The sequence below is a fragment of the Schistocerca americana genome, chromosome 5 (assembly GCF_021461395.2).
Source record: "Schistocerca americana isolate TAMUIC-IGC-003095 chromosome 5, iqSchAmer2.1, whole genome shotgun sequence".
Classification (NCBI taxonomy): Eukaryota; Metazoa; Arthropoda; class Insecta; order Orthoptera; family Acrididae; genus Schistocerca; species Schistocerca americana.
The window spans coordinates 673064333-673080590 of record NC_060123.1 but is presented as its reverse complement, the minus strand read 5'-3'; the positions used below and the strand labels follow the sequence as shown (position 1 = coordinate 673080590).

General features: G+C 39.8%; 1 protein-coding gene across 3 annotated transcripts in view; it reads left to right on the top strand.

Moving 5' to 3' along the window:
* The window catches only part of LOC124616120 (GTPase HRas), a 72724-nt gene that overhangs the window by 51209 nt on the left and 5257 nt on the right, over positions 1-16258 (top strand). For all 3 annotated transcript variants that reach the window (XM_047144386.1, XM_047144385.1, XM_047144384.1), the window contains 3 exons: positions 6615-6699; positions 6800-6942; positions 7069-7229. In XM_047144386.1, the coding sequence (XP_047000342.1) occupies positions 6615-6699; positions 6800-6942; positions 7069-7229 (389 nt within the window). The remainder of the gene's footprint in view (positions 1-6614; positions 6700-6799; positions 6943-7068; positions 7230-16258) is intronic.

Below are 16258 nucleotides of genomic sequence, written 5' to 3'. Positions count from 1 at the left end.
AAGTGACAGTTTTGGATTCGGATGTGGAAGCAGTACAGAAATTACCAGACAACTGTCTGTAAGTGCTATCTTCAGTGGCTTCAACATTTAACTACATGGTGAAACACCTGCATCACACTTTTACCTCACACAAGGCTCATGCAGAAAAATTACCCTGTGTTTAAGCTAGGTATTTTGGTCACTCTAGTTTTTAATTACAGTACTATGGTAGCTAAGAATGAGAGCATATTATGTTTTCCGTCTGGTGATCCAAGAAGCATTTTGACGGAGTTGTCTATAAATGTATATTATTTCATTCTGTTTAAAAATTAAATTACACTCGAAGCTATGTTGTTTCCATGCGTATCTCTTTCTACCTCTTAGCTGTAACTGCTCCATCACTGCAGGGTACTTGGACCTCGTGGCTAGCCAGCGTTATTCAAGCTAAATGTGCTGATAAACCTGTTACTCTGTATCAAGGCTTAGTCAATGTGTGCATAACGCACAGCATAAAGTGTATCCTAATTATTGTACTTGACTGTACTTGAGGCAGCATGGCTTCCGCTCAGCATGAAACAAAATCCAATGAGGTTCCAGCAAATGTGGAAAAATGCATAGTGTAATGCTTAGATCTGTTTCATTCTTACGATGAATGCAGTATAGTGTTAAATGTCCTGTTGACAATGAGGTCATTAGACGGAGCACAAGCTTGAATTAGGGAAGGATGGAGAAGGAAGTCAGTGGAGCCTTCCAAAGAAACCACCCCGGAATTTGCCTATAATGATTTGGGGAAATCAGAATGGCTAGACACTGTTTTGAACAGTCCTCCTTCCGAATGCAAGTCCAATGTGGTAACCACTGCGCTTGCTATCTTGCTCGATAGTTGAGGAGGAACAGCTGAAGGGAATGGAGTGGATGATGTTGATGTTCTGGGCATACAGCATGTGACCATTTAGGTATTGTGTGGTGTCACCACCAGACACCACACTTGCTAGGTGGTAGCTTTAAATCGGCCGCCGTCCATTAGTACATGTCGGACCCGCGTGTCGCCACTGTGTGATTGCAGACCGAGCGCCACCACAAGGCAGGTCTCGAGAGACGGGATAGCACTCGCCCCAGTTGTACGGACGACGTAGCTAGTGACTACACTGACGAAGCCTCGCTCCTTTGCAGAGCAGATAGTTAGAATAGCCTTCAGCTAAGTCAATGGCTACGACCTAGCAAGGCGCCATTAGTAACATTGCATGTATCTAAAGAGTCTCACTTGTATCGCCACAATCTCCAGATGTACCAAAAGGATGGATTAAAGTTAAGTATTCCAGAAGCTACATACTTTTCTTTATAGCATTCATTACGTATCCTGTTTCAGACCTCACGCACCCTGCTTTGGCTTAGCGCGTGCCTGTCGGCTTCCTCTCATTGTGTCTAGGCTGTCTTGTCTAGACACAACATATTGAGAGTAGAAAACTATTGAAAGTACAATTGACTGTGGAACAGTTGCGTTGCAGATTCAGAATAGGTCACTGAAGTGACAAAAATCATGGGAGAGTTACATGCACATTTACAGGTGGCGGTAGTATTGTGTACATAAGGTACAAAAGGGCCGTGCATTGGTGGAGCTGTCATTTGTTCTCAGGTGATTTATGTGAAACGTTTTCCAACATTACTGTGGCCACATGACAGGAATTAACAGACTTTGAACTGGAAATGGTAGTTGGAGTTACACACGTGTGACATTCCATTTAGGAAATTGTTAAGTAATTCAACATTCCAAGATCCACAGTTTCAACAGAGTGTCGGGAGTACCAAATTTCAGGCATTACCTCTCATCGTGGACAGCGCAGTGGCTGACGGCCTTCCCTTAACAACAGAGAACAGCAGCATTTGTGTGGATTTGTCAATGGTAACAAACAAGCAACTGCAGAAATCAATATAGGATGTACATCAAACTTATCCTTTAGGACAGCATGGTGAAATTTGGTATTAATAGACTATGGCAGCAGACGACCGACGTGAGTGCCAGTGCTAATAGCACGACATGCTTGTGACCATATCAGTTGTATCCTAGATGACTGGAAAACCATGACATGGTCATATGAGTCCAGATTTCAATTGGTAAGAGCTGATGGTAGGGTTCAAGTGTGGCGCAGACCTCACGAAGCCATGGAGCCAGGTTCTCAACAAGGCATTATGCAAGCTGGTGGTGTCCCCGTCAAGGTGTGGGCTGTATTTACATGGAATGAATCGATCATAGACTGGAAATTGTTATGTCTGGCATTTTGGAGACCATTTACAGCCATTCATGGGCATTGTGTTCCCAAAAAATGATGAAATTTTTGTGGATGGTAGTGCACCATTGATTTGGAGAACATTCTGGACAATTCGAGCTAATGATTTGGCTATCGAGATCACTCAACATGAATCCCGCCAAACATTTATGGGACATAATCAAGAGGTCAGTTGGTGCACAAAATCCTGCACTGACTACACTTTCACAGTTATGGATGACCATAGAGGCAGCATGGCTCAGTATTTCTAATGGGACTTGCAATGACTTGAGTTCATGCCATGTCGAGTTGCTGCACTATGCTGGGCAAAATGAGGTCTAACATGTTATTAGAAGCTATCCCATGACTTTTGTCATCTGATTGTATTGTAGAAGGACATTTAATGCTATAAATGTTTATGCGGCAGTGGGGGCTCTCTGGCAACTAGCCATGCTAAATACCTTATCTGATTACAGTGAAGTGGTATAGTGGAAATTAATGAACAGGCTACAAAAGTGTAAAGACATCTTTGGAGGAAAATGAGTCTAATGTGACAGATGTCAGTTCTAAATTTAATGTATTCATAAACGGGTTCGATCAATCTTTAATGGTTGCTATCTAAAGGAAACTGTAAAATATGGCACTAATAAGACTTCAGAACAGCCTTGGAATACAAAGGGCATCAAAACATCAAGTATAAGGAGAAGGAAATTGATTTTAATGGCTAGGATAAATGTGAGAACTTCATTGTTAAAATAAACAGACTAATAATAAATGATAACTGTTGGGTAGAGTAGTAATCGCTTCATTGGAGTAGCTTATGAGATTGGCAATGGGCAGTTACATATAAAGCAATGGAAGAAGTGATGGCACATGTGTACAGGTATATCACCATTCCTCCATGCTCTGCCAAATGCTGTCATTAATTCCTTGAAAAGAAAACACTCAGGTACTTGATAATATCTCAAGTAAAGTATTAGTCATGTTCATGCGTATTTGATGTATTCAGTCACATATACAATATATCACTCTCACAGGGGATTTCCAGACTAGCTGTGAAATATGCTATTGTCAGACACTTTAATAAGAAAGTCAGTAAGATAGATATTGGCTATTACCAGCCAGTCCCACTATTTACTATCTTTTTGGAGGTGTAAGTACCATAAAACACCTCTTTTAAAATATGGTATATAATCTCAGTTCATTTTCAAGTTGAGTTCTCTTCGGAATATGCTATCTTTCAATTCATGAATCACATTTTACAAAATTTAAATGACAAAATATTGCCAAGTGGTATTTTCTGAGTTATCAGATGCATTTGATTGTACATTTGGACAGTATTCTGCTAGATAAACTAAAATCAAAGACCTTGTTGATATCTGGTTTCCATAGAATCTGATTAAAAGGTTGCAGCATGTCACATTCGGAAACTCAGGTAAGGTACACAATGAAACAGTATCACCAGAATGGGGAATAATCACTAAAGATGTGCCACAGGGATCTGTATTGGGTCTGCTTTTGCTTTGTTGTAATAAAAGATCTAGTATCATGTATCCAAGAAAAAATAATTTTCTTTGCTTACAATGCCATTGTTGTAAACAAGCGAAATATAGGAATTTCAACACCTGAAAACATAAAGAATAATATATTCTTGTAAATTAATAACTGGTTCTATGAAAGTGGGCTGCTACTGAACTATGATAAAACTCATTAGATGCAGTTTTTTACTACACAAGGCGTGACTACAACATAAAACATAATGCACAAAGATAAATCAATAAGTGAAACAAAATATTCCAGTTTTTTATGTGTATTGATAAAAACCTGAACTTGAGTAATAGGCAACAGATCATCTTAAATGTCTCAAGTTCTGTAACTTTTGAATAATGAATGACATCATCAGTGTTTGGAGACAAAAAGTCAAAAACTTGACTTACTTTTGCTATTTTCATGTGAGGCATTCATCCACAAAAATCTTTGACCTCGTAACAGTTATGTAAAAATTTAATACATAACTTATTTCAAACACAGAATGAAATCACATGTGCTTGACAACTCCTTCTCTATAGAAGAATTTCTGAATGTGTAGTAAGCAGCAGCAGCAGCAGGTGGTGGTGGTGGTGGTGGTGGTGGTGGTGGTGGTGGTGTTTTTGAGTGTTCGGAGTAATCCTTCCTTGAGCTAGAGTAAAATACACGCAGAAAACACTTGATGTCTTCATGACGTGGACTCAAGACTAAGATATCCTATCCTCATTCCTTCACAATCTCAACACCCTCTCTCCCATCCACATTATCTGGTCCTCCACAACATGCCACCATCCTGGATGTAGACTTCCACCTCTCAAATTCTCCATCAATACCTGTGCCAATATTAAATCCACTAACCCACAGCAGGAGCTGCAGTTTGAGAGCTGCCATCCCATCTACACAAAAAATCCCTCCCATACAGCCTAGCCACCTTTTGACGACATACCTGCACCTTTAGATGACATACTTGCAGTAACATGAACTTCGTTGCTCAGTTTGCTGAAGGTTGCACGAAGGCCTTCACGGACAGGCATTACCCCCAAACCTAGTCCATGAACAGGTTTCCCATGTTCTATCCTCAAACACCTCCAATCATCTCATTGACCCCAAGAATCAGCTACAAAGGAGCACCCCCCTTGTCACCCAGTATCATTATGGACTGGAATAACTGAATTATATCCTTTTCAGGGGTTTGACTGTGTCTCATTGTGTCCTCAAATGAGGGACATACTACCCCAGATTCTTCCCACCCCTCCTGAAGTAGTGTTCCATCGCTCACTTAACGTATACAACATCCTAGTCCATCCGTAGGCTACTCCCATATCCTTGCAGTAGACCAATGTGCAAGACCTGTCCAGTCCACCCACCTAGCACTTCCTACTCCAGTCCTATCACAGGTTTATCCTACCCCATCAAAGGGCAGGCCACCTGTGACACCAGCCATGTCATACACCAACTCTGCTGCAAACACTGCACAGCTTTTTATCACCACCAAACTGTTCCCAAGAACAAAGTGAACCATCCAGTGGCACAACATGCAGCTGAGGATAACAAACTCTGTTTAAACGGCTGCTCCACAATGCTGGCCATCTGGATCTTTCCCTCCACCACCAACTTCTCTGAACTGTGCAGACTGTAAATATCCTTGCAACACATACTTCGCTTCTGTAATCGACCTGGCCTCAGTTTTCAACAACCCACTGTCCCCACACACTCCACTCTCCCAATACTGACTCCCATGTCACCTTCAGCATGCGCCACCAAACCCCCCCTCCCAAAAGCCCCGACAACTGTGCGTCACATGCCTAGCCCATGTACCTGCCACACTTCCCTTCCACATTCCCAGCCGGCAAACTGGCTTTATTCCTGAAGTATTATTGTCATAAGACAGGATCATTCCACATCACAGCCAGAGGTCACAGTTATGATTAGTGGAACATCCAACTAACTTCATTCAGGTTTTTATGTCTGTGTTTTGTGAAATGAAACAAATGTTAATGAGGACAGAAAGTCAGAAGTCTAACTTCATTCAGGTTTTTATGTCTGTGTTTTGTGAAATGAAACAAATGTTAATGAGGACAGAAAGTCAGAAGTAAGTGCACTGTAAATTAAAATGTGCTAAATATGTGTGATTGCAAGGAGAGGAAAAGAAATGGAAAACAGTATGCATCAAGGATATGTGATCTTAGGTAATTTGTTTGCAATTTACAACTAGCATGACACTGGTTTAATAGGAAAATTGAACAAATTATTCAGAGTGGTTTAAGTTGGTCGTTAGAGAATAATTTGGAACCAGATATGAAGAGGGGAAAAGAGTATGGATACATTAAACTCTTGAAGGTAAAATTCGTATATTGTGTTACTACATGCAGTTGATTATGAATGACAACAGTTGATAATTTCACTGTTAGGAAGTGGGGAGAAGACTACTGAAAATAAAATTTAAAGACCTGTGCAAAAGTAGGGGAGCACCAGTGTTAAGAGCACATAGTAGTAGCAAAGAACAAACCCAGGAAGCATGATAATGGATTGTGATTTTCAGAAACTGACAGAATAACTTGTGCAATTTCCTGTTACCTTTACAGTTTAGTGAGTCACAAATATGTAACTAGAATACTATTCTCTGTTCTGATAGTCACTAAATATACCTCTCTATAATTTGAATAACCGAAATTTGATCTTCATTGATGTAACATTCGGCCAAATAATAAACTAAGTAACATAATATATATTTGATGACACTTTCATGGTTAGTTTATTCTATATTACTACATACAAATTATTTACAAAGTCACTGACCCTATTTACAGTAACTTTTAAGTTAACTGTTCTGCTTTACAGAGGATTCGTACAGAAAACAAGTTGTAATTGATGGTGAAACATGTCTCTTGGATATTTTGGACACAGCTGGTCAAGAAGAATACAGGTTAGTAAGAGGTTGTTGAAATTGAGCAGCATTTTTGTATTATTTTCATTGTTGCAGCATAGTTCTAAATGACGCATTATGTTAAAAATTCCATTTTCAGTGCAATGCGAGATCAGTACATGAGAACAGGAGAAGGCTTCTTACTGGTATTTGCTGTAAATAATGCCAAGTCTTTCGAAGATATCAGTATGTACAGGGAACAGATAAAGAGGGTGAAAGATGCTGAGGAGGTACCAATGGTTTGTAAGTAATGCTGTGAACGATGATATATATATATATATATATATATATATATACACACATTGTAGTTACAAAATTATTCAAATTCTGATAACTATTAGAAATTTTCTTTTGTATTATGCTTTACAGTAGTTGGAAATAAATGTGATCTCCCAACTCGGGCTGTTGATATAAGCCAAGCACAGGAGGTTGCCCGGCAGTATATGATACCATTTGTTGAAACCTCAGCCAAAACGCGACTTGGTGTTGACGACGCCTTTTATACTCTTGTCAGAGAAATCCGGAAGGATGTGAGTATCACTTCGGGATCTTTCCTTATATTTGTGTGAGTGGCTCAGTGAAATACCAGACAAGAAATAAGAAATGATTTTAGGCTAGTAGTGTGTAGTTTAGATGATGTATACGTCTATGCAAACTTCGAAAAGAGAATTTGAAATAGTTCACACATGTCCAATGCATTCTATCTGGAAAGGCAATGAAATTCCCGAGTACATAACACACTGGTAAGTAAAATTCAAATCAACTATCGGTCATGTCAATCGACGAGTGGGAGGCGGGAGAGAGAGATTTGGAGAGATTCTGAATAAGTTGAACAGGTAGTGTAAATAAACATCCTAAGTAATGTGAGTGAAGTTCTGTATTTTACCGTCACTCACAAACCCTAAAATGAGGCATATAAAAATAGGACATATGTCTGTAATGTGTGTGACAAACATGCTGCTTCTACAGTCTGATTAAAGACCTAGGGCTGTTCCTATATTATAGAATAATGTAGACTTTGTGAATACTATTGTCAAAACAGCTTGTAACCCTCATGCTGTGGACAAAATAGAGAAACAGAGCTATCAAGACGACAAGTGGTCACCAACATACATACATGTTTGCAGTGGCATTTGTGTGATTAGGGTAGATATTGTGGTGCGATAGCGGTTGAATCTCTGACTTTTGGCTCTGTATAGTAGTATGTTCCTGGCCATTATAATTGCAGTACTTCGAAGGGGGCATAGAGCAGACATCAGATTGGCATGAAATGTACTACATGTTTCAATGTGCAACTGATTAGCATTTCAATGCAACTACACAAAATAGGTAGGACTAATATCATCTGCAATGTGTATACAGGGTGTTACAAAAAGGTACGGCCAAACTTTCAGGAAACATTCCTCACACACAAATAAAGAAACGATGTTATGTGGACATGTGTACGGAAACGCTTAATTTCCATGTTAGAGCTCATTTTAGTTTCGTCAGTATGTACTGTACTTCCTCGATTCACCGCCAGTTGGCCCAATTGAAGGAAGGTAATGTTGACTTCGGTGCTTGTGTTGACATGCGACTCATTGCTCTACAGTACTAGCATCAAGCACATCAGTACGTAGCATCAACAGGTTAGTGTTCATCACAAACATGGTTTTGCAGTCAGTGCAATGTTTACAAATTCGGAGTTGGCAGATGCCCATTTGATGTATGGATTAGCACGGGGCAATAGCCTTGGCGGGCGCAGTACGTTTGTATCGAGACAGATTTCCAGAACGAAGGTGTCCCGACAGGAAGACATTCGAAGCAATTGATCAGCGTCTTAGGAAGCACGGAACATTGCAGCCTATGACTCGCGACTGGGGAAGACCTAGAATGACGAGGACATCTGCAATGGACGAGGCAATTCTTCGTGCAGTTGACGATAACCCTAATGTCAGCATCAAAGAAGTTGCTGCTGTACAAGGTAATGTTGACCACGTCACTGTATGGAGTGTGCTATGGGAAACCCAGTTGTTTCCGTACCATGCAGGCACTATCAGCAGCTGATTGGCTTCCACGGGTACACTTCTGCGAATGGTTCATCCAACAATGTATCAATCCTCATTTCAGTGCAAATGTTCTCTTTACGGATGAGGCTTCATTCCAACGTGGTCAAATTGTAAATTTTCACAATTGACATGTGTGGGCTGACGAGAATCCGCTCGCAATTGTGCAATCACATCATCAACACAGATTTTCTGTGAACGTTTGGGCAGGCATTGTTGGTGATGTCTTGATTGGGCCCCATGTTCTTCCACCTACGCTCAATGGAGCACGTTGTTATGATTTCATACGGGATACTCTACCTGTGCTGCTAGAACATGTGCCTTTACAAGTACGACACAAGTGTGGTTCATGCACGATGGAGCTCCTGCACATTTCAGTCGAAGTGTTCGTACGCTTCTCAACAACAGATTCAGTGACCGATGGATTGGTAGAGGCATCCACACTCTCCTGACCTCAACCCTCTTGACTTTCATTTATGGGGGCATTTGAAAGCTCTTGTCTACGCAACCCCGGTACCAAATGTAGAGACTCTTAGTGCTCGTATTGTGGACGGCTGTGATACAGTACGCCATTCTTCAGGGCTGCATCAGCGCATCAGGGATTCCATGCGACGGAGGGTGGATGCATGTATCCTCGCTAACGGAGGACATTTTGAACATTTCCTGTAACAAAGTGTTTGAAGTCACGCTGGTACGTTCTGTTGCTGTGTGTTTCCATTCCATGATTAATGTGATTTGAAGAGAAGTAATAAAATGAGCTATAACATGGAAAGTAAGCGTTTCCGGACACACGTCCACATAACATATTTTCTTTCTGTGTGTGTGAGGAATGTTTCCTGAAAGTTTGGCCGTACCTTTTTGTAACACCCTGTATAAGAGAAATGTCGACCAGCCTTTGGTGGGATTCAGCTGCAACTGGATGGTGGCCTATCAAGACAGTGGTTTATAATTTCACAATATTGTTGCTTGTGTTAGTCAAAATCTCAAGACTAATTTGAACATGGAATTTACGAGTTCAGGAGCACCATATCCAGCGCCATGAAGCATCTCTCTGCCCCTATGTAACTAGTGTCTAAGAGGACAGATATGTGGCTCACTTGGACGTACAAGATTGTACAGCCAGAACACATATCTTGAGTCATGAAATGGGCTTGTTAGCAGCAAGACAAGTGTCCATACAGATAGTGCAGTTATGTCTGGAGCACTATGGACTATCAACGAAGTGACAGTTGTTGTGGCTTCCCTAGATGCAGCAGCAGAGAGGTGCACTGACTGTGGTGCACAAAACACTGGATCCTGCAGTGGCACCTACCATGTTATCTTTTCAGACGTATCATTGTGCAACACACAGCATCATGATGGACATATGGATGTGTGGAGGCTCCAATTAGAACAAACATTGTCAACTGCATTTGTCATTGTCATACTTGCCCATTACCAGGTGGTGATTTGGACAACAAGCATCAAATTTTTGATATGGCCAATGCCTGTGCTATATCTTAAGTCGCTGTTATGTTCTTTTGCCAACAAAATAACACAAGACCTCATGTTTCCTTGCCATCCAGACCTACCTTGTTCCACTGCTACATGGGGTATCACATTCCCCATATCATTTACTCATAAAAAACCTGCATCATCATCGGTTGCTGAAAGAGACTGGCATGCCACAACTCAGGCAGACTTGAATCAGCATGGAATAATGTACCCATAACTTCTTGTGGTGAATTTTGTTTTCTGGACATCAGGACACAAATACAGACCATGAAAGCATATACTGTATGTACCCGTAACTGCCATCCTAAGATCGGTTAAAACTCAATGTCCAGCTGGGTTAGAGCAATTTTGTCATTAGAGGGTGCAGATCTGTGTAGTAAATTTTGCACCTTACCCCCAAATCACTTATCAGATAAACTGAGTTTATTCATACTGTACTGTATATATTTGCTGTACTTCCTGGTGTAGCAATTTGAATGACCAGAAGTATATCTCGTGGACTTTGGTAATATTTATGAATCACTATCTAGAATGAAACAGAAAACTACACAGTTTCCTAAAAAATAAAAAAGGAAAGTTTTTACGACTGTGTCAAGACTACAGAGAGAACCTCAGCAGCTACTGCCCAAAATATTCACATCGCTGAAAAAAGTGGTGAGCATAGAGTAGAACTCCAATTATCCAGTGACTCAGACCAGAACTGATCTGGGTAATGAAATATCCAGATAGTTTGATAAATCGTTAAAGCAGGTCATTTCTTTCTTTTTTAAAGCTAAATTTGTGGATACATACTAAGATAATATTAATTTTAATGTTTTCAAAGCAATGTTGTTTAGATTTTGTACAATACTGCACTTACATACAGTTTCAGTTCTTGAACAAATCGTTCAGATTCAGTTGTTTTGCTGTCTTCAATCGTTTTCATGTAGCCAAATCTCACATCTGCTTGATGGTGAGCAGCAGCAGTATGTATGGTAACACTAAGGCTGCTGCACCATGCGTGTTAGCACAGTGTCAAGATATGCAAATGCCTCACCAGCTGACGATCCTGTGTCTGGTTACCCTTGAATGATTTCATTGTCGCTGAGAATTTGGAATCCAGGGTCTGGAGAATCACAAGCAAGCCACTTGAATTTCTTCTGCTCTGCAGTCAGAATGTCAAGGAATTTTCAAAATGATCTCTCTTATGTCTCAAGTGATATTTCATCCTATGCTGTATTTCTTTCTCCCCCTTTTCACACTTGTTGTTTCCATCTTTGTCTTTCTGTACCTCATCTTTGGTTGGAAACCCTTTCAATTTATATCAAGCTCTTTCTGATGTGGTTGTCTTCACCAAATTCCATTCTTCCCCCACCATGTAGGAGCAGCCTTTTAAATTCAATATTTGCTGATTAGCCGCAATGCCTTCTTCATTTCCATTTTTATCAAAAGCTTCCTCAATACCTGTCTTCTGTAATGTTGTTACATAATTTCAATAACAGATTGGTCCATTTTCTGCAGCAAACCAGTTACATTTGGCAGCAGGAAGTGTTTTGAAACATCCAACTTCTCTGTCAAGAAGGCTTTTGGTGGGTGGGTGCATTGCCCAGGATTAAATTTACCTTAATGCCTTCTTTCCCTATAATCTTTTGGTATTTTTTTACTTTTAGGTGTGAAAATTCAATTGTACCACTTGTAAAACTAAGTAGCAATCGTTTTCTCATAGAATTTCCACAGTTCACCGTGGTAACATCTTTGCTAACCTTATGGCCAGGAGCACTTGTTCCCCCTTCAGAAGCTTTAGTTGGTTCAGGCCAAACCTTCCAAATAAAGCCTGTCCCATCTGTGCTGTATAAAAATTCAGTGTCATAGGATTATGCTTCAATTTTCAACAAAATTTTCTGCTGCTTTTGGATCTGCTGCTTATTTTAAACCACTTAAGTCAAATTTGCAAATAACATGCCTTGCCTTGAAATTCTGTAGCAAGCCATTACTGGCTTTAAATGAAGACAAACTGTAAATTTTTCTCGGCAAAAAGTTTTGATTTTTCACAAACAGTTGATCCTGAAAGAGGGTTCCCTAATGCTCACTGCTGCAAAAACAGCTAGAATACTACCTCTTTAAGCTCTTTGTTTTCTGCTGCTTTCATTGCTTTTCTTGATGAACTCGCATCTTCATTTTTAAGGACAGACAAAGTTCAAAACAAAGGACTTTCTTAATGCCTGAAATAATTGTTGTTCTCTCGGCTAACTGTTTACCACTCATACCTTTGTCCAGTAGTTCAAGGATTTTTATTTTGTCTGCAAAAAATAATTCACATTACCTTTTGGAATACATATGCCACATAGTAAATTAAAACACAAGCACAGAAGCAATGTTAACCTTAAGGTCATGACACAGTTTGATGTAGACTGCACTGAATGGCAGGGACCAGAAACTCAGCAATGTGGATATTGTGTTAATTGTTTATGGGAAGATTTCATGTTTTATTATATTCACTGTGGATTGATATTAGAGTGATAAAGCAATTTACAGTATACTATAATAACTATTGAACACCACCAACCATTTTAGCCATACACTACAAATTTCATTTTCCTCAAAGCGATCTGTATAATTGCAGTCTGCATAATTGGAGTTCTTATGTAATTCTGCACTGTTACGTGCGATACCCAACTCGCCACTAACATGTTAAAAACTGGACAAGATGCAGCAGGTGTCTTGCCTGGATATTCCCAGTGTTTAAGCCAGCAAGACTTACTATGCACCTGTTCATTGCACTTACAAATTCTCCTTTTCACTGACACCTTATATGAATATTAATTTATCCATAGAGAACATCTTTGGAATGACTTATCAGAAAGTCTTGTGCATTTCACTCTTAACAGATTGCCTAAAGTATAAATCAGGTACTTTTCTGTATTGTGTGCAGTTGATGGATAACATCAGTGTAGAAGCCAGAAATGATAACGATTGGACACATCTCGCATTATTAATTTTTTAAAATGTTGTCTGGTTACTTTTACCTGTCACAATGGTCCTCTCTTGCAACCATGTCAAATTTTCATAGTCTCCCAAATATAATCTATTAACTTCATGATGGATGTCTAGCAAATAACAGAAATTAAATTGCAATTTTTTTCTTGTCCAGTTTGACTGCAAAGCTACCTTTTCCAATTTCCAGTTACTTTCTTGAGGAAAACTGAGCACTTTTCATCTCTTGGCTTTACCTTCAAGCTTTGTGCTTAAGTTACCTTTCATACTTGTGTTCACAAAAATGAATGTTTTAAACATGTGACTTTCGTTGTGTGTTATGCTTCATCTTCCACTGTTGTTTGCAGATTTCCAGAAATCAGCATCACTTAATAGCATAGGTGCTAGAAACCAGTTACGTATTACACACCGTGAGAGCGTAAAATAAATAAAATGTACAGAATTTGGTAGAATTTGCTGTTATATTACAGGAAAAAAAGTGTGATATTTTTAGGAGAATTTCTCACTGCCATCTGATGCTAGGCGTAGGCCCAAACTAATCATGGTGAAGTAAATCATTCATTCAAAAAGTCTGAATGGTTGCAGTTTTATTTGTCAGTTACATATATATCCTGAAAAGAAAAACAAAGAGGTGGTTTTGTCAAGCCATTGTGAATAAAATAATGTAAACAGGTTGAAATTTTAAGAAACAATTCTCAGAACACATTGGCTGCTTCATCCTGTAAAAAACACTAAAGCAGCAATACATAACGAAAACAAACTTTTAATGCACAAGAGTATTATTTCAAGCATGCAACTAGAACATCATTAGTTCTTCCAATATTTCAATCTGATGGCTTCAAGCTATTATGGTGACTGAGGAATTCTGATCATAACACAATGATACAGGTGACACAATAGTGAAAAAGTTACCGGCAATAAGTGCATCCTAACCAGGGGGGAGGGCGGGACAGGTCCCAAACTGTGTGAGTAAGAGGAGGTAGATGACCCTTCCAAGTTCCTAGAGTATCTCACCTGAGTGGGCTGGAGGAAAAAAAAAGAAAACCGTGTCTAAAGATTTACTGTAGAGTAGAAGGGTACAGTCAAGAAATCACAAGAATAATATAAGAATGCTGTCACTTCTTGCTCCATTTCAGGGAAATTAACACAATAGCTTTGTGCAAAATTCTAGGAAACATCATTAAAACCATATGTTGCAAACAACAATTCAGTTGGTGTATTCGTGGAGTGCCAAGCAGATATCTGATTGTATGTATGATGAGACATTCACCAATGAGGAAGGTGAAGTAATGGTAACATGTGGTATGAAGATCATTCCCCTCAAATCTACAACTCTTGCTCAACAGTGTGATGTGTATTTCTATTGTCAAGTCAGTAATCTAATTAAAAGACTACAAAGTGCTCCTGTAACAGTAAGAATTTTCAAGAGAAGATCCAATTAAAGTACATTTGACCATGCATCAGCAATTCAATGCTCTTAATGTATGTTGTGAACAACATTTACGTTTCAAATTTTTCTTTGATAATTTATCACCCTAAAAATGTAATGTAACTTCTAATCTATACTACTATGTAAAGACAAGTTGTAGTTAAACATTGTTACCAGAGACCTCAAGAAGCACTTGACTCATTTACTTCAAATTTTTACTCAGTACTCTAATAATAGTCGGACACAGAGTACACCCATTTTAGATGCACACTGGGATACCTCCTTTTGCCCAGCATAGTGCAGTAACTCGACACCACGGCATGAACTCAGCAAGTCGTCGGAAGTCCCCTGCAGAAATATTGAGCCATTCATAATTGTGAAAGTGTTGATGGTGCAAGATTTTGTGCAACATACTGACCTCTTCATTATGTTCAGTGGGATTCATATTGGGCGATCTGGGTGGCCAAACCGTTTGCTCTAATTGTCTCGAGTGTTCTTCAAATCAATCGTGAACAATTGTAGCCCGGGACTCATCTTACCAGGCCATGGTTTCCAGTCATCTAGGATCCAACTGATACAGTCATTAGCCCAGGGACCCTATTCTGTATCTTTCAGCCAATCGGATCGATAGGTGAGCGCACCGAGCGACGTTTTCGAAGCAGAGCCCCCACATTATTCTGTAAGCATTTTGGAAGCAGTGCTGTACGTTTCTAGCATGCCAAGACGATGTTGTCAGTTCTCCTTATTCCAACCAATCAAAAGCAGTCTGCTGCAGATCAGCATGAATCTGAAGTTGTAGCAGCCGACACAGGCATGCTATTCTTTGCAGTACCAAAACGTTTGTTTAGAGTATGTAATACTGTTCAAATTTCACTGGCCATTTGTTTCCAAGCATGCTTAATAACAATAGGATCTTTGGACTATATTCTGGAAACTGTCCTAAATGATTTTACATTCCGGAATGGTGTGTCGTACCACATTGTACAAATACATCTACACTGGTGTCCAAAATTAAAGCAACAAACTGTCATTTCCCCATCCCATGTCTAATTCACAATATAATCATATAGATTGTCAACCAGTTGTGTGTACGATCTTGTTCTGCATGGAAGATGACATTCCGGTCAATGGGCAACCTGCCAACTATGATGTCAGGGTACCTGTAAAATGAAGTGGGTAGTCCCACACCCACGATTGCTGTGTACACCATCACAGACTGTAGTATTGCCCAGAGAAGATGCCTGTCAGGCTTTCTGCGGTGGAGGGCCACAGAAAGAATGGAAGCTTGACAGTGGCAAACTGATGTGGTCCAGTAACTTAGTGTGATTCATTCTGTTGTTTCTTGGATGTGGCGACAGTTTATAGAGACCGAAACTGTGTACGAAAGTCCAGGGGAGGGCCATCATTTGGCTATAAGGGCACGACAGTATCGCCTTAGTACTGCATGATGACTGGTACGCGAGTTCGCAGCATTCGATGGATGTGTTGTATAGAGGCAAGTGGAGTGCAGAAGGCTTCGGCAGATATCTGCTGTCTGTGTACTTCCGACACATCTTAACTGAAGGGAACGTCTATAGTGGAGTTATCAACATGCCACTTGTATGGTCAAACAGTGGGC